Source organism: Ostreococcus tauri (genome assembly GCF_000214015.3).
Source record: "Ostreococcus tauri WGS project CAID00000000 data, contig chromosome 05, whole genome shotgun sequence".
Lineage (NCBI taxonomy): Eukaryota > Viridiplantae > Chlorophyta > Mamiellophyceae > Mamiellales > Bathycoccaceae > Ostreococcus > Ostreococcus tauri.
This window is the reverse complement of record NC_014430.2, coordinates 628,550-647,690: the sequence shown is the minus strand read 5'-3', so window position 1 is coordinate 647,690 and position 19,141 is coordinate 628,550. Positions and strand designations below refer to the sequence as shown.

Here is a 19,141-nt window from a genome sequence, read left to right as displayed (position 1 = left end):
TCACTCGTCGTCGACGCCCCGCCCATGTCGCGACGAACCGTCGTGAGCGAGGCGCGTCGTCGCGCGTCGTGCTTCGTGCAGCCCGTGCCGGGGACGCGCGAGCGACGGTCGACGGCGCCGCTCGACGCGTCGAGCGCGACCGCGGACGCGCCGAGCGGTGCGGATGTCGGCGCGGATCGATGGCGCGCGTTCGATCACGGCGATCTCGAGCGTGGGCAAGCGATGACGCTCGTGAATGAAGGTCAAGCGAAGCGTGCGTCGGCGAAGCGCGAGCGGGCGATGACGCGCGCGGCTGGTGGATGGAGGGAGCGCGTGGAGCGAATCAAGCGAAGGACGAGCGCGGCGCTGGAGAGCGGACACGTCTCGATCTGGATGGCGAACATCACGGCGTGGGCCCTGTTCGGAGATGATCTGCGGCTGTTGACGACGAATGCGAACGCGGATTTGGGATTCTTGGTCCTCGTGTACGTGAGCTTGGTAAGCTTTGGGATCGAGCTGATCCTGAGCGTGTTCGCCATCGATGGCTTCTTGGGAAGTTTTTACTTTTGGCTCGATCTCGTGGCCACGACGAGTCTGCTGGCGGACATCCCGGCGTTCATGCGAGCAATCGGTATGGATCCATGCCTAGGTGTGCACTCAAACGGATCGAATTTCGATAGTATTTCGAACGGCGGCGGCGATAGTGGTGGTCCGGACGGAGGCTTCGCCAAAGCTGGGAGAGCTTCTCGAGCAGCCACTCGAGCTGGTCGCATTGTTCGCATCATTCGTTTGATTCGCTTGGTGAAAATATTTAAGACGATTGAGATGACACGTCAACGCACCGAGCGGCTCGCGAGCCTAGCGGATGCCAAACGCAACAGCATGACCAAGCAAGTCGATCTCATCTTGGCCGGGACAGCGTATGAGCACAAAGCCGAAGATGAGGACTCTCTTCTGGACTTTGAAGAACCCGAATCTCGCGTGGGACAAAAGTTGAGTGATTTGACGACGAAACGCGTGATACTTGGAATCTTGCTGACGTTGGTCGTGCTTCCACTGTTCGACGTGAGGATGTATCCCGTCGGCACGCGGACGGAGCTTGCGATAGGCGGATTAGAGATGGTGCACGAGACCATGATCAACACCGTCGGCGAACAACAAGGGTTTTATCATGCAGTGGATAGATATTACGATCAAACCGATGGGATGTATCGACTCGTGGTAAATGGGACCAACTACGCGCAGAGCACAGATCTGTCCTTCACGCTCGACGACCGCTCGCACAAGGAGCTCAGGTGCACAGAATTCGAATTCACTACGTATTCGGGTAGCTCTGGACAAGACGCTCTGAGTTTTGTGTTTTTTGATCGTCAGTACGAAAGTCGTATTCAAGCTTTGCTCAGCGTGTTACGCACGATCTTTGTCTGCGTGATTCTCATCGTTGGCGCCGTCTTATTCAGCAAAGACACAAACGCCCTAGTGCTCCGCCCGCTCGATCGAATGATCGACAAAATCCGGACGATGAGTGAAAATCCACTAACGAAGTTTCAAATTGACGGTGAGGACGACGGTGAGGAGCAGATGGAAACGCGATTGTTGGAGAACAGCATCTCTCGCATCTGCTCTTTGCTTGCTGTTGGCTTCGGCGACGCTGGTTCGGAAATTATCGCAGAAAACATGAAACGAGGCGGCGCGATTGATCCAATGATTCCAGGCAAGAAAGTCATCGCTATTTTTGGATTTTGCGACATCAGGCAGTTCACCGACACCACGGAGGTGTTGCAAGAGGATATCATGGAGTTCGTGAACACGATAGCGAAGATTGTTCACATGGAGGTACATGTGCACGGCGGTAGCGCCAACAAGAATATCGGAGACGCTTTCTTGCTCGTTTGGAAATTCCCTAAAGATATCACTGGCGATGACATCGAAAACATGGAAACGCTAGGTGCGGAAAAGAGACGAAGAATCCAGATTATAGCGGACAATGCGCTGGCTTCATTCGTGACCATCATCGGCTCGCTTCGCCGCAGTGCACGCTTGAACAGGTATCGCGATAATCAGGGATTAAACGAACGCATAAAGGGTTTCGACGTGAAAATGGGCTTTGGCCTTCACGTCGGTTGGGCCATTGAGGGCGCGATCGGGAGCGAGCACAAGGTAGATGCTTCTTACTTGTCTCCAAATGTCAACGTGAGTGCACGTCTCGAAGCGGCAACCAAGCAGTTTGGGGTTCCTCTCCTCTTCACCGGGGAATTCGCAGACTTGTTGTCCCAACACATTCGAGAAGAAAGTCGACAGATTGATTGCGTCACCGTTAAGGGTTCTATCAATCCCGTGAAGCTTTACACTTTTGACGTGCAGCCGGAAAACATCGCAACGCCAGACGAGAAGGTCAACTACGAGCGAACGTTTGAGGAAGAGACTCTGAGCTTGTACGAGTACACAGACGAGTTCAATGAACATCCAGACATTCTGAAAATGCGAGAAGGAGTGAAACAGTCCTTCCTTTTCGATTTCAAACGAGGTGTTGAGAGTTACATTGCTGGAGATTGGACGCTCGCGACGGAAATTCTTCAGACAACAAGAACGTACATCAACGCAAAGGGTGACACCGTCATGGACGGTCCGAGCGAGAGTCTACTCGCAGTCATGGAAACATACGGTGGTTCGGCGCCGAAGCATTGGAGCGGGTTCCGCGAGCTAACCGAGAAGTGAAGCGAACTCTACATCTACCAGATGAAACTACACGGTCTTACTGTAACTAAATGCACCTTTTCAAAGCTCTTCCCATCGAGCATCGCTCTTGTAATTCACGAACGAGCTTATAAACACACTTTCATCTAGATTCAAAGTCGCGTGCCACCAATTCGGAGGAAAGTAAATCGCCTCACCCTCGTTCACGGTGCACTCCAAAATCGCTCCACCCTCGTGCAGCTCGCCTCGCTTTAAGGCGTCGAGCGCCCACTCGTATGTCGTGACGTTCGGGTCGAACCTCGGCGTCGCGCTCGGCGCCGACAAGAACCAATGCTTACGTCCTATCAATGATTCGCTCCATCCGGGTCCGTGGGTGTGGAACGGCACGCCACTGAACCCTCCGCCGACGCCGAAAGAATACGCCACATCCGCGTCGCGCGGTACGTACGGTAAATTCTCATACGTCTCCAAAATCTCCTTCAACCCCCTCGACATCTCCCCACCCTCTTCAACGTGCTCACCGAACCAGTACCACGTCTCCGTCGCGTCCGTGCTCCCTCTCTGACTCATCCGAACGTCCTCCTCCACGTACGCTCGCAACGTCTTCCGCCGTCGTCCTCGCGAGTGCGTGTTCGACGAGCTCAGCGTCACGAACTCATCTCCCAGCGCCTCGAGAAGCTTCTCCCGACGCACGCGCTCGAGCGTGCGCGCTCGCAAAGGCGTGAGTCCGCGAACGACGACCGGGACGCCCGACGCGCGAAAGTAATCATCGAACGTCTTGACGTCCAACGCACTCGCGTCGTAACGCTGCAACGCGCACGGTCGACGCTCGAACGGTTCAGCGTTCAGACGTGTCCATGCTCGCGTCTCCGCTCGCGCTGAGACGCACGCGAGGACGAGCGAGAGCACGATAGACGCGAACGATGCGCGCATGAGTGACGCTGTAGCCATCTTGCGACAGATCTTCACATCGCGTCGCACGCACGGTGCCGCGCGTCGCGTGAGCGATCGCGCACGATGCGTGCGGCTGTCCTCTTCGTGCTCGCCCTCGTCTCGCGGCCGTGCGATGGGGCGAGCGCGCGTGGGGTGACGTCTCGGTTCGAACGACCGCCCGCGTCGAGAGATTACTACGCCTCGCTCGACTCCGTGCGCTCAGGACGAGCGTTGACGGAGACGACGAGGTCTTCGCGCGCGCACTTGACGCCGATCGGACGAGGCGCGGTGGCGGTGACGTGGACGACGCGGGAGGCGCTTACGAGCGGGACGGAGCTGGAGTTCGCGGATGCCGGCGGACGGAAGCGACGGGCGGCGATCAAGAGCGCGTCGTGGACGGAGCAGCTGTGTTTAGGGAGTCCGAATGGGTTCAATCCAAAGATGGGTCCAAAGCCGGCGATCGACGCGGAGGCGTTGGCGACGATCGCGAACACGAGCTCGTGGGCGGACGCGGACGCGAGCAACTACCGAGTGATTGGTTCGTTCGAGGACGTCGTTCCGAGCGCGTTCTGGTCGAGTGCGCCGTGGGATAAGTCGGCGTGCTTAGATTATAGCAACCCGGACGCGATGTATCAATCGCCGATCGTGCACACGGCGGTGCTCACGGGACTCAAGGCGGACGAGCGGTACTCATACTCCACGCCAGGCGGAGTCGGTACGAAACGGACGTTCAAGGCGCCCAAAGCGCCTAAGCGGGGCGGGCGGGAAACGACGAAGATCGCGGTCGTTGGTGACACCGGTCAGACGGAGGTCACTCGGGAGGTGCTAACGCACGTGAAGGAGCAGTTGGGAGACTCAGAGGTGCTCGTGCACACAGGGGACCTCTCCTACGCCGACGGTTTTGCGCCGAGATGGGATAGCTTCGAAGCGATGAGCGAGTTTGTTTTGAGCGAAATGCCCATGTTAACGGTTCCAGGGAACCACGACGTGGCTCAGAACGGGATGGAGCTCGTGTCATACTTGTCGCGGTATCCATCTCCGTACGTGGCGTCGAAGAGTCCGTCGCAACTGTTTTGGTCCTACGAAGTCGGACAGGCGCACATAATCGGGTTAAACAGCTACGCGAACACGGAAGTTGGAATTTTTGACGGTGCAGACTCGCCCCAAATCGCCTGGCTGAAGCAAGATTTGGCAGCGATAAATCGTGAGTACACGCCGTGGGTGATTGTCGTGTTCCACGTTCCTTGGTACAACTCCAATCATGCACACTTCAAGGAGGCTGAGCGCATGCGAAAAGCTCTCGAACGCATTCTTTTTGACGCAGGTGTTGACTTAATATTGAACGGTCACGTCCACTCGTATGAGCGATCGCATCCGGTGCTCAACTACGACACACAACAATGCGGTCCAGTTCACATCGTTGTCGGCGACGGCGGTAACTACGAAGGTCCATACGGTCACGGTTGGATCGAGCCGCAGCCGTCGTACAGCGCATTCAGAGAAGGCTCGTTTGGTGCCGGCTCTTTAGTCATTCACGACGAGACTCGTGCGACGTGGGAGTGGCGTCGGACGACGTGCGTGGAGAACACCACGAGCAATGAGTCATACTTCGTCAAGACAGGAAACGCACAAACTTGTCGCTCCATCCCGGACATCTCCGCCCAAGCCATGGAGCCCGTGGACTCGATCGAATTACGACGCGACACCGGCGCCTGTCCGAACAAAATGGTGGGCTCCGCGGCGAGGTCGAGCGCCAGCGAGTCTCCGTACACGCCGAGAGCAGCTAGCACGGCTTCGCTGTACAGCGCCATCGTCTTACTCATCATTCTCTGGGTCGCCACGACCGTGGCGCTCGTTAGATCGCTTAAAATGATTCGTGACATGAAAGCTCGAATGTATCGCTCGCCTGCGTTGCTCTCAGAGGGCGAATTTGACGACCAATTTGAGGCAAGCGATGATAGCGCGATTGCACTGAAAAATTTCGCTCGAAGTGAAAATCTGAACATTTAAGAATACAATCGTTTGTAAAAAGTTTGAGAGCAGCATTTGATTAGTTTGGGGACCAGTTGGAGGCGCTGTCACGTCCGGGACGCCCTCTGCCTCCTCCCCCATATTCGTCACGAGTATCTCCGCGACGGAGACCGCTCTTTCGATCGTCGGCGTCTTCGCGACGAGTGTATGAGTACCCGCCCGTGGTTCCCTTTCGTTCAACCCTTTGATCGCCGGCACTCTGTGGTGAAGACGGCGAAACGCGCCTGTTCCCGCCCCGTCGCTCCTTGAACCAAGCGATGATCTTGCTCGTGGGCAGTTTCGTCGCCTGTCGAACGCTCTCGAGCATGGCGTCATCTGGATACTGCGTCAGCGCGTACACTTTCTCCAAAGTCGCCAGATTCGACGCCCCCAATCGCGTCTTCTTGTACGACTTATACGCCGGCATCCCTCCCGGACCGAGATTCTTCCCTTTTTCCTCTCGCTCTCGCTCCCGTCTCGCCCGCTCCTCGCGCTCGCGCTCCAACCTCGCCTCTCGCTGCGCACTCTCATCAGCCTCCAATCGAATCTCCTCCGCGTACGTCACCGCCAGCTCCTCCGCTCGATGTCCGTTCGCTTTCAACCACGCCAGGACGTCCGAGCGATCGAGTTCGAGCTCCTTGCATAACTTCCCCACTTCGACTCTTCGTCGACCTCTCGCGAGCGCTCTTTCCAGCGCCCTGGCCTTCACCCTCGGGATCGACTCCCGGATTCTCTGCGCCGCCCCTTGGCGCTCGAACGCGTCGAATAGATCCTCCCAATCGTTCCCGTTCGCCGTCGACGCCCTCGTCGCGACCGCGCGCGCGTGGGCGTCATCGACTTGAATTCGTCGCGAACCGGCGGCGCCGATGATTTCTCTCCCGCGCGTCGCCCCGGGCGCTCGCTTCGTCGCGCGCGTCGACGCGATCGACGCGCGCGCGCATGGTCTCACCGTCGACACCGCGCGCGCGCGCGCGAGGAGCATCGCGAGGGCTGTCGAGCGTCGCGCAGTCGCGTCACTCGACACACGGCGTCGCTCGTCATGCGGGACATCTCGGGCGCGTCCGCGTCCTCCTCGAGCGACGTCGACGACGCGACGACGTCCGGGGACGACGAGGCCCCGCTCCTGGGCGTCGCGGGCGATCGCACGACGGAGGAAGCGTCGAAGACGAGCTCCGAAGCGACAGCGAGCGCGAAGGAAGTTTTGCAAAGACACGGACGCGCGCTCGCCGCGTTCGCGGTCACGCTCGTGGCGTGCACGATGAGCATGAGCGTGCCGTTCCCGTTCTTGGCGCAGGAGTTTAGGCGCGCGGGGACGTCGCCGCGGACGGTGGGGGTCGTGTTCGCCGCGCTGCCGCTCGGCACGCTTTTGTTGTCCCCGCTCGCACCGAGATTGGTGTGGCGGTACGACGCGAAAAAGGTGGCGATGCGGTCACTGCTTGGACAAGGAGCGTGTGTGCTCGCGACGAGCGCGTTCGGGGGGACGAAACCTTGGGTTTGGTTCGTTTTCAGGTTCACGCAAGGGTGCTGCAACGCGTTGACATCAGTGACCATGCTGTGCATCATCACGCGGGCGGCGCCCGAGGCGGTGGCGCTCACGAGCTCGATACAAGAGGTCGCCGCGGGGTTTGGGACGCTCGTAGGTCCGATTTTTGGTGGGTTCTTGTACGACGTGGGGCAGAGCGCGACGCTGCCTCTCGTCGCAAATGGAGTGGCAATTTTGCTCACGGCACCAGCAGTGGAGCGCGCGATGCGTTCCATCGAAAGTGAACCAGCACCACCGAGCGAGAGCGCGAATGAGGAAGAGAAACCAAGTTATGCTCGCGTTCTTCGACATCCAACGTTCCTCAGCGCGGCGTTCGCGGAGCTGGTCGTGTCGACGTCTTTCGGTGGTATTCCAACAACGCTACCGTTGTACCTAAATCAAACGCTTCGCTTCACGCCGTCGATGATTGGGGTGGTGTACTCTCTCTTGGCCGGTTTGTACGCTCTCATTACTCCGCTCGTAGGCATGGTGAGCCATAACTCGAGGCTTGCGGACATTTTGCTATGCCTCGTGGGCATGGGAGCCATGGCAATCGCGCACCTGTTGTTCGGTCCATCATCGCTCTTGGATTTACCAACGCTTAGCGATACGGCTCGAAAGAGACTGTGCGTTTGGGGCGCTAGTATCATTTACGGCTCAGGCTCTGCCTTTGCTTTCGTCCCATTTTTACCCATCATGCAGTCGTCTGTGAGCAAGGAAGGACCAAAGTACGCCGACTTGGCCAACGGGATCTTTTTGTCCGTATACTTCTTCGGCGAAATGCTCGGTCAGCTCTGTTCTTCTTCTTTGGTGCACGAGTACGGTTACCCAGCGGTTTCCACGGCTTGGGCACTCGTCATTTGCGCGTCTGCGAGTGGTCTCATATTCGTTCAGTTTGGTGCTCGCATCATGTCGCGCTGGAAACGACTGAGGAGCAGTGTCGTCTCCCGCATCGGCTCCGCGAGCTCGCTCGAGATGATTGGAGAAGAATTCTTGTAGTTATTATTTGTTGTAAGCTGACGCACATTCATGTTTTCCACGTGTGTCATCGTTGCTGTTTTCATTTGAGTGGACTGCACCGCCGAGAATAGCACGAGAAAGCACAACCTCACAAAGCATCGCCTGAGGTCGATGCAGAGCGCGCGAACGAAGCAGCTGCTCATCTTAGGAAGCAGACGAAACCGCACGAACGATCTCCTTCGAGAGCTCAGCGCTCATAAAGCGCGCGAGTCCAAGCGATGTCCTCGACTGCGCACGAGTTCAACCTTTGACAGCTCACCAGGAGGTTCAGCACATCGTAGAGGGACGCGGAAACGGTTGAAATCGGTACGAGCGAAGGTCGATACGGGATTACATCGACGTAAGATCGACCGCGCGTTCGAAGATGACGAACCGGCGACGAGCTCTCTTGTTGAGAGTTTTGATAAGACGACGGAAGAGGTTTTGTCGCGAGCGTTACCGTGCGCCTCCTCGCGAACAGAACCCTCCGTGGAACCCGAGGTTGAGCCAGGCGCTAGTGATTACGAGGAGGAAAACAATCATCAGCTCCCAATGCGAACGCGCATACGAAGAAAGTGTGCCCGAGACGCGCGGGAGGCGCTCGGTGTTTTATACGAGAGGCCGCTCAGTCCTCGTTCCGTGAACAAATTTTGTGTAGCCTTGGAAATGATCAGGGCTCAGCGCGCGCTCATCGAGTCAGATTTGTTTCACGAAAACGTTCTTCACGAAGAATTCGGTTCTGAAGACGCAGAAAAGCAAGACGAAGATTCAGTGTCGGACGTCGACATCGTGGAGGAATACGACGCCATGGAGCAAATGAATGAAGAATTTGGCTCAGTCTTTGGAGCCGTGGCGCACGAGTCCAAGGACTTACTCAAGCGTGAGATGGGAGGAGCGAACAAAGTGAATTTGCAACGGCTCGAAAGAGAACTGATCGACCAGTACCCATCGATCCGAAACATTTTCAGGTACTACTCGAGTATGCTCTGCGCTTTTGACGAGAACATCACCGCCGCCGAGCTCGGCAGCATGACGCTTTCGGACTGGATGACGTTCATGAAGGACTGTAAGCTCATTGGATCCAACTCGAGACATCAGTTAGTGAAATCAAGCGCTGAATTACTTTTTATTCGGTTGAATTGGGTCACGGATGATCGCGGACGAAAGGTAAAGAATCAAGACATGTCGAACAGTGACAGGACACTCATCATGCCAGAGTTCATCTGTGGAATCATGCGCCTGGCTAAGCAAATCGGGGAACGACAGGATACTTTCGGCCTCACCGTCAGCCGATTCATCCACGACGTCGTGTGTCCTCGGGCGAAATCGATCGACGTCGAAGAGTTTCGAGTCCGAATGCGGTTTCGCTCAGTCCAAAAGACGCTCCAGAAACATAGCGTCGAGATCCAAAACACGTTCGTAAAGTACGCTGCCGCAGAGGCTAAATCAGGCGTCGGCGCAGGGCTCGAGACCATGGACCTGAAGGAGCTCATGTGCCTCTGTCGGCACCTCGAAATCGTGAGCTTCAACGACGTCGATCGTCACCTCCTCAGCCCGCTCGCGGTGCAGCACGCGTTCGCGCTGAGCCAACTCCAAGTCGTCGGCGACGACGCAGGTGAGATCGACTCCAAGGAATTCGTCGAACTCATCTCCCGCGTCGCCGAGAGGTTCTTCGACGTCTACTTTGCCGCCGTCGCCGACGCTGAGGCGTCCCTCCGCGTCCGTCGCCTCATCCCGGAATCCATCGCGCTCTCGTCCACGCTCGCACCGAGAACGCATGACGAAATCACGCTCGCGATCAAGCTCAGATGGTTCTTACCGCGCCTCGCGTCGACGTCGCGATGATGCGCTGCGCTGCGTTCTCGTCGCGCTGTGACAACGAAACGATATGAATTCCTCTACATCGCTGACATAGTCATGGTAATCCCACGAGTCATGACTCAAATAAACGTTCCGTATAAAATGGACAAACAACAAAGTAATTCCCGAAGGCCGAGTTCGCCGTGACGACCTCGCGCGCACGCGCGCGCGATCCGCCTTTCGTAGGCGCTCAGTCGACATGTCCGAGCAAATGGTGCGTCGATCGATCGTGACGAACGCGAATGATCGCGTCGAACCCGCGGACATGGATGTGATGGAGAGAACGTCGCGCCGCGCGACGAATCGCAGCGAACGCGCATCGACCGAGCTGACCCTAACCGCGCGCGTCTTTCGCTTTTTGTCGACACAGAGCGTGCAAACCTTCGGGCGCAAGGTACGATTGTGAACGTGAACGTGTTGCGGCGTATTAGTTTTACGCGTATCACGTCTCGAGCGCGGACTGGGCGATCGCGACGCGCGCACGAGACGTTGATCGAGATTTCGAGGGCGCTCGAGCTAGGGTCAGGCGATCACGGGTCGAGAGCGCGACGTCGGGTCCACGCGCTCGGCGAGCCTCGGGCGATGGAAGGCGTGACAGGATGTGATGAACGCTATGATGAACGTTCGTATCGCCCATCGCGGCGTCGTCGAGCGTGCGGTCGACGGCGGCGCTGGAGAGGGCTCGTGGGGGCTGAGGACGACAACGCGAAGGGGAGACACGGAACAAGTACTGACCATGACGCTTTTTTTCGAAACGTACAGAAAACCGCCGTCGCGGTCGCGCACTGCAAGCGAGGCAAGGGCCTCATCCGTCTCAACGGTGTTCCGATCGACCTCATTCAGCCGGACACCCTCCGCCTCAAGGCGGTCGAGCCGATCCTGTTGCTCGGCAAGGAGCGATTTGCGAACTTGGACATCCGCATTCGCGTGAAGGGCGGTGGTCACGTGTCGCAAATGTACGCCGTGAGACAAGCGATCGCCAAGGCGCTCGTTGCCTACTACCAAAAGTTCATCGATGAGGCGAGCAAGAAGGAGATCAAGGACCTGTTGTTGGCGTACGACAGAACGCTCCTCGTCGCGGATCCGCGTCGCATGGAACCGAAGAAGGCTGGCGGTCGTGGTGCGCGCGCGCGCTTCCAAAAGTCTTACCGTTAAATTTCTCGATTTTCTTCGTGGAATTTATTTGGTGATGACGAGCGGGAGATCGACGCTCGAGCTCGTGGTAGAATTAGTTGGCGAACAGTGTTTAGGTTTGTGAAAGGAGATCCGATACACACACACACACACGCACGCACGCACGCACGCACACACACGCACACGCACGCGTCACCTAATCCTTCTACATTTTCTAAGCTACTCTAGAGTCTCCCACGTAATGGGCTCAAGCGAGCGTGACGACTTCGCCGACGATGAGGACGCACGGCGATAAGGACTCGCCCGTCGTCTTGTCCACGATGTCGCACAGCGAGCCGAACCACGAGCGCTCATCTGGCTGCATCCCGTTTCGAATCACGCAGCAAGGCGTCGAGGGCGCCTTTCTAGCGTCCCCTTGCAGCGCCTCGACGACTAGCGGAAGCGTTCTGCCCACCATCAAGAACACGCATGTGTCGATCCGCGAAAATGCCGAGAAATCGATCGAACTCGGGTCATGCGCGCCGCACACGCTGTAATGTCTCCCAAGCTCTCGATCGGTGAGCGGTATTCCCACGCTCAGCGGCGCAGAGAGCGCTGATGACACTCCTGGCAGCATGGCATACGACACGCCAGCGTCCCGAAGCGCCTTAATCTCCTCGCTTACTCGCGCGAACGTCGACGGACACCCACCCTTGAGACGAACAACGGTCTTTCCACTCTTGCCCAGCTCCACTAACAACGCACAGATGTCCTTCTGCGTCCACGACCGCGCAGCGCCGCCACGCTTACCGACGCTGACAAACTCCACGTTCGGTTTCGTCGCGAGCGCCAAGACACTCGACGACGACGCTCCGAGGTCGTCGTGCACGACGACATCGCACCGTGCGAGCGCCTTCGCGGCGCCGAGCGTGAGCGAGTCCGCCCCGCCCGGACCGGCGCCGATGAGTTGCACCGACGTCTCTGTAGAAGAAGAAGAGGACGAAGACGCCGTCGTGCGCGAGCATCGGCGCCGCGTGGAGGCCAAGCGAGCGCTCTGGATAGCGGAAGCCTCTATCGCGACGGCGCGGCGCATCGAGCGCGACGCCTCGATGGCGAGAGAGCGCGTCGAAGTGCCGAGTTTCGCTTTTTGTGAGTTCTCTCAGCAAACGAGCCAAGCCGAACGTCGATAGCTGGATAGACGCGTTCGCTACGAGACTCACACGTGGAGTTGATAACGGCTAATGCATGCTAATCTTGAGGTAACTCTCGCGCGAAGTCGCGTCCGAGAGAGTCGCGTCGCGTCTCGCCCGAGTCCCGCCTCTCGCTCACCGCTCCGTCCCGCTCGCTAAAACGTACCATTGTAATCCCCATCCTTCACCTTACCGACCACGGGATACTTATCCTGAAACTTCGCAACCCATCCGTTCAGGGTGTCCCGCTCGCTCGCCGCGAAATCGCGCACGTTCGCGCTCAGATTCTCCGCGTCCAGGCTCACCTTGCCCAGAGCGCGCGAGCAATCTTTCCCAGCGAAAGCGTTGTAGGACGCCCCGGCGCCGTAAAAGTCTCGTCCTCGCGTGACGTCGTAGATGACCCCCTTGGCGGCGAGTAAGATCGGTTTCGTTGGATCTTTACCGTCGAACGTCGCGAGCTCGCGCTTCGTGAGGTCCCCCGCGGGTTGCGGCGCTGGGAAGTCTTCCTCCTCAGAGTCTGATTCATCCCTCGTGGGTTTCGATCCAACGTCCTTGGACGCCGTGAACGACCTGGCAATGAGGATGAATAAGAGGGCAAGAGCGATGTGCAACGGCGACGCCGAGGCGAACGAGCGAAGAAGGTCTTCAAGCGACATGAGCGACGAGGTCTGAGGCTCTCACGGTGGCGCGTGGGACTGTTCATCGGAGGACGACGATTACGCGCGAGAGCGGTGAAAGAAGACAATCCGATTACTTCAACACTAAGACTTGGTCGCCGTTTCGTAGCTTTTTCATGACGAGCAAGTTTTTGATCGCCGCCTTGAGCTCCTCGGCGCCGGCGGTGCTGTTCAGCAGTCCCTTCTTGCGACACGTCTTGGTGATGAGTTTCACCGTGGTGCTGTCCGGATTCTTGCGAACGATATCTATGATGGTGGCTTCGATTGGAGTATGCTTGGGCGCCGCGGGTTGCGCCACCGCGACTTTAGCCGCCTTACCGGGCGGAGCAGTGTCCACCGCAGCGTCGCTAGCGCTTCTCTTGACGCCAATGGAGGACACAGAAGCGGACTTCATCATCGCTGGCGGGCTCGTAGCTGCCTTGGTCTCCTCGGCCTCCAGCTTTTTACTCTGTTTCACGAACGATCCGACGACGTTGACGCCGATATCGTCCTTGTCGGGGTTGAAGTCCTCTTCGAGCTCTGAGTCTGAGTCTGAGTCACTAAACTGCGTTCCATCCATTTTTTCTTGCTTTCCAAGTAACTTTTTAACCGCCAAGCCCTCCTTATCCAAACCCTCGTCCTCAGCATCGCTATCACCGCCGATCTTTTTGTTCACTTCCTTGGGCGCTTCCTCGTCGTCGGGTATCGCGACCTCGTCCTCATCGTCGTCCCATTCCTCGTCGTGCTCCCAGTCCTCTCCCGTCTCGTCTTCCTTGCTCTTTCCTCCAGCCTTACCAGACTTCTTCCCCTCGTCTTCGTCGTCGCTATCGAGTCCACCCCCGGGAGGTCCCTTCTTCTTCCCCCTCTTCGTCGCCTTGAACGCGTCCTCTTCGTCGCTCGAGTCGTCCCTTCGATCGCCTCGATCTCCATCGCTCTCGTCGTCCGAGTACCCTGGCTCCGCCGACTTGTCCATCCGTCCCCACGCTTCGCCCACGGCGCGCTTCCCCGCCTCCATCTTCGCCTCCGCCTCCTCCAGCGTCAGAACCCGTCTCGGCGCGCGGTGCGAGAACGTGTACCACTCCTCGCACGGCATCGCTACGAACTCCTTCCCTCGCGACATCAACACAAAATATGAAGCCCCCTGGGCGTCTCTTGTCCCCACAAACGTCCCTCTGTGTGACTTCTTCCCCCCGGTGAGCGTCATCGACGTCCCGTTCACCTCACTCTTCATCCGTCGCATCTGCCACTCAACCGGAGCGTCTTCTCCGGCGACGAAAGTGGGGACGCGCTCGCCCCGGAAACGCCCAACGACGTACCCACGCGTCGGGTGCGTCATCGATCGCAGGTCGTACGACCGCGATAGGTGGGCCTGGTACGTCGCATCCTTCGCGATCGACATTTTCCCGTCGAGCGGGACGATCACATCGCGGTTTTCGGGTTGGTTTTCGCTCAAAACGAGGATGAAATCTCGAAATTTCTCAGAGCTCAAAATCTCTTTAAGCTCCGGTTTCTTCGTGATGAACGCCTGAAGAGCGTCCTCGATCGTCTCGGCGTCGACCTCGGTGCCCTTGGCGAGATCACTCGGGAATTTCACGCGACATTTAGGCATATCTAGGGTTGATGGACGCGACTTGGAGTGAAGATCACCAGTCGTCATAGGCGAGCGTGACGATCGGGCCAGCGGTCGCGTAGACGGGCGGTCGATGCGACCGTGCGGATCGGTCGAGCGAGGTGAGATATCGATGATTCACGTCATGATTGCTCGTTCGTCGAGCGAACTGGGGTGATTAATGATGCAAACATTCTCAAAGCCCACTCATCAATCACACAGGCGAGGCTAGTCTAAGGAGGTACATGGTCGTTCCGATTTACGCAAGGTTGACCGGAATGTTCATGATGTTGGTCGCCATGTTGCACCCGAACGGGTTGGAGATGTGATCCTTCAGGGCAGCAACGGGGCCCTCGCGGTAGACGATCGCTTGGACGACGATGCCGACGAAGGCGATCATCGCGGCGCGGCCGTTCTTGATCTCCTTGAGCTTCATGTTCGCATCCTTGGAGCCCATGCCCATTGGGTCGAACGGGAACGTCTCGTTCACGCCCGAGCTGCCGGTGGCCATCCAACCTTGAATGCGCTTGTTCTCCAAATAGCCCATGACCGGGAATTGGATCGCGAGCAAGGCGGCCGGCGGGAACCCATAGTCCTCCGTGCCGGCTTCCCACCAGCGCGGCTCAATGCCCGCAACTTCGGTACCGACGATGCCAGCGACGGCCATCATCGCCCAACGAGCGTTCATGAGTTCCGCCTCTTGGTAGTACTTCAATCGGTCCGGGTTGGTGCCCAAGCCGAGCGGGTCGAAACCATAGTCCCCGGCGATGGAACCGTCGAGGTGCGCCGGAGCCTTGTAAGGAGCCGGGAGCCTGTGTCGTCGTGACAATTTTCTCACGTCAGTCGTCGCTCCACGTGTCAAAATTCGCTCTTCATCGATCGCACACGCATCGTCCTCGATCGACCACCAAACGCCCTCCGTGCGTCCTTCGCCTCGTCGATTGATAGCCTTCAATTTCACTCATTCACCCAAACATATCTCGTTGTCGCGATATCGTATCAGAGATACGCCGCTCAACCTTCTCGAGCGCTCGTTCGCCACCGAGCGTCCGCGGCGTTCACCGAGCGAGACGAATCGAACGAAAAAACATTTTCAACGCGTCGCGTCGACGTACCACATCTTACGGTCGGCCGCGGCGGCGACGACGGCGGATCGCCTGGTCGCCTTCGGCGTCGCGATCGATCGCGCGCTCAGCGCGCTTCGTTGAGCGATCATTATCGTTCAGTGCGTGTGTCTGAGACGTTCCGGCGAAGGAAATAATTTAAAGACGAACGCGCGCGAAGGTAGGCGAGCGTCCACGGCGAGTTCAACGACGGGATGTCGAGAAGTGCGGGGCGAACCGATTCGCCATCCCACGCCTCCCCGGGCGGTTCGCGCGCTCGAAGCGATCGCGGGATCGTTCGATCGATCTCGAGCGTTTTCACGCTCGCACTGTGCGTGGTTTTAACGCCGTGCACGGTTGCGAAATGCGACGTTTATCCGAACCGTCCATCGGTGTCACATTCTCGAGTCACGACTCTCGAGGAGTCCCCGTCTGGACACGCATCACGCGCGCGGGGGCCTCGTCGAGGGCGCGCGACCTCGCGCGAGGGTTGGGTTCGATGGGTTTCTCCGTGTCGTCCCCGCACACGCGCGCGCGTCGTTCCGGAACGCACGTGAAGATGTCCGCGTTCTCCATGTCCGCCGTCGCCTCGGCGCTCCCGACCGTGACCCGAGTCGCGTCGAGCAAGTCCACGTCCACGATGGCCAAGCCCTTGAGCTTCAAGGCGAACGCGTCCACCACCGCGGTGTTGAAGATTCGCTCCGTGAACGCCGTCATCGAGCGCCGTCAGCGCGGTGCGCTGGTCGTTGTCGCGGGATCTAAATCCATCGGTTGCACTCTGAGCGGCACGCGAAGAAAGCGCGCGCGTACGTCCGGGTTCCGCGCCCGAATGGCCACGCCCAAGGGAAAGAAAGTGTTGAAGAGCCGCCGAGCGAAGGGCCGGAAGGTTCTCGCCCCAGCGGGCGCTGTTCGCGGGTGGAACGGGGAGAAGAAGTAATCGGAGGTTTTTATCTGTACGTAGCACTTGGGTTAGACGCGAAGCCGCGTTTGTCATAGGAACATCATTCATCGAATTCAGCCAGCACGACGTCACCTTGAGGTTTTAGGTCTTTTGGAGCTCAGACGCCCCTCCAGGGCAGTTCACAAAGGAATACACCGTGTCTCTCCCTAATCGTGATGGATTTACGCATACTACATCTGCTAGGAAACTAAAAATCATCCGCGTCGTCGTCACCGGCGTAGGCGCGGGCGCGGGTGCAGAGGTTTTCGACGATCTCGGCGCGCTCTACGGCGTCGCACGACCACTGGGCCAAGATGGTCTTGCCGACAGACGACATAGACGCACGAGCGAAATCTGTGTGAATCCGCGTGAGATCTCTCGTGGTGCTCGAGCTCGTGGTGAGTCTGGTTAGCGAGCGCACCGAGCTCGGTCGGCCAGAGGGGAATATTCTCGGGAAAGGGAGCGGGATTGGGACCTCGGTAGTCACGACGCATCGCCGACGAGGACATCGATAGAGCTCTCGAGAGGTCATCGCGTCGATCGTGGACGCGACGACGGTGGAGTCCGTCGAGAGACCTCGCGCGATGAAAAATTCCGAGAACGGAGCGTCATCTTCCCCGTCGGGTGCTCGCACGCCCGGACTAACGAAGCGCATCGAATCGAGCAGTGTGTCGGCGTCGCTGGCGCCTCGAATCCCAGGTGCCGGCACCGATGTCTTCACGGACGCGAAAGGTCCGGGAGCTCGAGCTGTCATGAATTTGCACATCTCATGTATGTTCGAAGCTCCGCTGACATCCCGCTTGAGCCGCCACGGGGTGGTTATGCCCTCGATTGCAAGCGCGCAGACGGCAGACGCGTGAAACCAACTGTCTTCGTGTACTCGAAGCGTCGGGGAATAGTCATCGCACGCGGCGAGTGGACAATACAAGTCACTCGACGCAGCGAGCGAAGTCGCTGCAAACGCGGCGTTGAGCATGTCCATGCGCTTACGCTCCTTCTTCGCTGGCGGTCGAGTCGAGAAGACAAACACGGTTCGATGGTTGTAATCGTCTCGAACGTCCTCAAGAGCCTTTGCGCACACTCCCCCGAACCCGCTCAAATCGTCACACAGAATTCTAAACCCACCTAAAACATCACATCCTTCCACCCAATAGCGAATCGCGTCCCGCACGTCCTCCCTTCGGTCCTCACTCTCTATCCAATCCGTCCCTTCGCCGAAACCATCGAAGGCATTGATGCCGGTCCACTTTCCCGCCAAGGCAAACTCGTTTCGCTCGCACAGCTCAACCTTGAGATAATCGCTCCAATGCTCGGCGTCGACGTCCAATTTCTCAGCCGCTTCGATCAACGCCCGAGAGACGTCCTCCATGTCATCTAACGGATCCGCCGCGACGCCTCCAGACGCTCGCAGCTCTAGCGCTCGGCCGACGACGCCGAGCTTACTCCGAGACCGCCCATCCTCCTCATCCTCGTCTCCCACCAAAGCCCGCAACGCGCTTTCACTCTTCAACGCCTTCGCCTCGCGCTCGAGCGCTCGCGCGTACGCGCTCCTGCGCGTCGGCGGCGCGCGCGTCACCGTCCACGCGCCGCTCCACGCCGCCGCCGCCGCCGCCGCCGCGTCACCGCTCGACAACCCCGTCGCCGTCGTTTTCCCTCTGAGCGATCGCGCGTCGAACGCGACCCATCTCGGGACGTACGAGATCGACGTCGAGCCCTCGTTCACGCGCGCGCGCTCGGCGTGGTCGACGTTCCAATCGACCTCATCGTTTTCATCCGAGTCATCCTCTCGCACGTTCCAAAAGTGCGCGGCGACGCTCGCGGCGTGCGTCCCGAACGACGCGGTGACGACCGAAGACGACATCGACGCGCGCCTCGACGCGCGCTCGATCGCTTCGTCGTCGCGTCGCGCTCTGACGCGACCGAACACGTCGCGATGGCGTGCGCACTTTTTCACCGGGACGCGTTGACCGCGCCCGCACGCGTCGACGCGCGTCTCCCTCCGCCCATGCTCGCGTTCGTGCGAAGCAGACTCTTCGCCCGCGCCCCGAACCCCCCCGTGGACGTGTCGTGCGCGTCGACGAGCGATGGAATCGTGATCTCGTGGACCCCGGGCGCGAGAGCGAGCGAAAACAATCTCGAGGAGGAGGAACACGCGGTGAGCGTTCGATTCGCCGACGGCGCGGGGAGAGAGGCGACGATGGGGATGTGGATGGACGTTTTCGTCGGCACGGGGCGATCGTTCACGCTGAAAACGCCCGGGGGGGGTGACGGGTGCGCGTTGGAGGTGAGAGTCCGAGCGGAGAACGCGCGCGGGACGAGCGCGTGGGTGCTCGCTTCGGGAACGACGCGGGCGCTGGTGAAAGACAACGAGTGGGGGGCGCAGTGGAAGAAGAGCTCTGGTGGGGAGGGAACGAGCGTGGCGCTCCCGTCCGGAGAATCGAGCGCGAATCGAGTTCGAGTTTAGAGTTCCGCCGGCGAGCGAACAACGTTGACGTTGCAATGTTCAGTTTAATGGACGTTCTAGATACAG

At 58.8% G+C, this 19,141-nt stretch overlaps 14 protein-coding genes across 14 annotated transcripts; 7 read left to right on the top strand and 7 right to left on the bottom strand.

The window, feature by feature from the left end:
• Positions 1–24: 24 nt before the first annotated feature.
• On the top strand, positions 25–2,697 carry OT_ostta05g03930 (Adenylyl cyclase class-3/4/guanylyl cyclase; the record flags this gene model as incomplete). Its single annotated transcript, XM_003079447.2, has 1 exon — positions 25–2,697. One exon carries the CDS (start codon positions 25–27, stop codon positions 2,695–2,697), a length of 2,673 nt encoding a protein of 890 aa, XP_003079495.2.
• A 60-nt stretch (positions 2,698–2,757) lies between these two features.
• On the bottom strand, positions 2,758–3,627 carry OT_ostta05g03920 (JmjC domain; the record flags this gene model as incomplete). Its single annotated transcript, XM_003079446.1, has 1 exon — positions 2,758–3,627. One exon carries the CDS (start codon positions 3,625–3,627, stop codon positions 2,758–2,760), a length of 870 nt encoding a protein of 289 aa, XP_003079494.1.
• A 66-nt stretch (positions 3,628–3,693) lies between these two features.
• On the top strand, positions 3,694–5,619 carry OT_ostta05g03910 (Iron/zinc purple acid phosphatase-like C-terminal domain; the record flags this gene model as incomplete). The annotated part of the gene is made up of 1 exon (XM_003079445.1): positions 3,694–5,619. One exon carries the CDS (start codon positions 3,694–3,696, stop codon positions 5,617–5,619), a length of 1,926 nt encoding a protein of 641 aa, XP_003079493.1.
• A 40-nt stretch (positions 5,620–5,659) lies between these two features.
• OT_ostta05g03900 (Homeobox domain) lies at positions 5,660–6,601 on the bottom strand (the record flags this gene model as incomplete). Its single annotated transcript, XM_003079444.1, has 1 exon — positions 5,660–6,601. The coding sequence occupies one exon, from the start codon at positions 6,599–6,601 to the stop codon at positions 5,660–5,662; it is 942 nt and encodes a 313-aa protein (XP_003079492.1).
• Positions 6,602–6,658: 57 nt separating this feature from the next.
• Positions 6,659–8,140, top strand: OT_ostta05g03890 (Major facilitator superfamily domain, general substrate transporter; the record flags this gene model as incomplete). Its single annotated transcript, XM_003079443.2, has 1 exon — positions 6,659–8,140. One exon carries the CDS (start codon positions 6,659–6,661, stop codon positions 8,138–8,140), a length of 1,482 nt encoding a protein of 493 aa, XP_003079491.2.
• A 132-nt stretch (positions 8,141–8,272) lies between these two features.
• Positions 8,273–9,985, top strand: OT_ostta05g03880 (unnamed product; the record flags this gene model as incomplete). The annotated part of the gene is made up of 1 exon (XM_022984333.1): positions 8,273–9,985. The coding sequence occupies one exon, from the start codon at positions 8,273–8,275 to the stop codon at positions 9,983–9,985; it is 1,713 nt and encodes a 570-aa protein (XP_022839075.1).
• A 214-nt stretch (positions 9,986–10,199) lies between these two features.
• OT_ostta05g03870 (Ribosomal protein S9, conserved site) lies at positions 10,200–11,155 on the top strand (the record flags this gene model as incomplete). The annotated part of the gene is made up of 3 exons (XM_022984331.1): positions 10,200–10,214; positions 10,371–10,394; positions 10,763–11,155. 3 exons carry the CDS (start codon positions 10,200–10,202, stop codon positions 11,153–11,155), a joined length of 432 nt encoding a protein of 143 aa, XP_022839074.1.
• Positions 11,156–11,381: 226 nt separating this feature from the next.
• Positions 11,382–12,206, bottom strand: OT_ostta05g03860 (Uroporphyrin-III C-methyltransferase; the record flags this gene model as incomplete). Its single annotated transcript, XM_022984330.1, has 1 exon — positions 11,382–12,206. One exon carries the CDS (start codon positions 12,204–12,206, stop codon positions 11,382–11,384), a length of 825 nt encoding a protein of 274 aa, XP_022839073.1.
• A 252-nt stretch (positions 12,207–12,458) lies between these two features.
• OT_ostta05g03850 (Cytochrome b5-like heme/steroid binding domain) lies at positions 12,459–12,959 on the bottom strand (the record flags this gene model as incomplete). The annotated part of the gene is made up of 1 exon (XM_022984329.1): positions 12,459–12,959. The coding sequence occupies one exon, from the start codon at positions 12,957–12,959 to the stop codon at positions 12,459–12,461; it is 501 nt and encodes a 166-aa protein (XP_022839072.1).
• A 94-nt stretch (positions 12,960–13,053) lies between these two features.
• Positions 13,054–14,568, bottom strand: OT_ostta05g03840 (Transcription Factor IIF,Rap30/Rap74,interaction; the record flags this gene model as incomplete). The annotated part of the gene is made up of 1 exon (XM_022984328.1): positions 13,054–14,568. The coding sequence occupies one exon, from the start codon at positions 14,566–14,568 to the stop codon at positions 13,054–13,056; it is 1,515 nt and encodes a 504-aa protein (XP_022839071.1).
• A 259-nt stretch (positions 14,569–14,827) lies between these two features.
• On the bottom strand, positions 14,828–15,784 carry OT_ostta05g03830 (Chlorophyll A-B binding protein, plant; the record flags this gene model as incomplete). Its single annotated transcript, XM_022984327.1, has 2 exons — positions 14,828–15,380; positions 15,684–15,784. 2 exons carry the CDS (start codon positions 15,782–15,784, stop codon positions 14,828–14,830), a joined length of 654 nt encoding a protein of 217 aa, XP_022839070.1.
• Positions 15,785–16,230: 446 nt separating this feature from the next.
• On the top strand, positions 16,231–16,608 carry OT_ostta05g03820 (Ribosomal protein L34; the record flags this gene model as incomplete). The annotated part of the gene is made up of 1 exon (XM_003079439.1): positions 16,231–16,608. One exon carries the CDS (start codon positions 16,231–16,233, stop codon positions 16,606–16,608), a length of 378 nt encoding a protein of 125 aa, XP_003079487.1.
• Positions 16,609–16,819: 211 nt separating this feature from the next.
• OT_ostta05g03810 (Misato Segment II tubulin-like domain) lies at positions 16,820–18,472 on the bottom strand (the record flags this gene model as incomplete). The annotated part of the gene is made up of 1 exon (XM_003079438.1): positions 16,820–18,472. The coding sequence occupies one exon, from the start codon at positions 18,470–18,472 to the stop codon at positions 16,820–16,822; it is 1,653 nt and encodes a 550-aa protein (XP_003079486.1).
• A 72-nt stretch (positions 18,473–18,544) lies between these two features.
• On the top strand, positions 18,545–19,075 carry OT_ostta05g03800 (Fibronectin, type III; the record flags this gene model as incomplete). The annotated part of the gene is made up of 1 exon (XM_003079437.2): positions 18,545–19,075. The coding sequence occupies one exon, from the start codon at positions 18,545–18,547 to the stop codon at positions 19,073–19,075; it is 531 nt and encodes a 176-aa protein (XP_003079485.2).
• Positions 19,076–19,141: the final 66 nt, after the last annotated feature.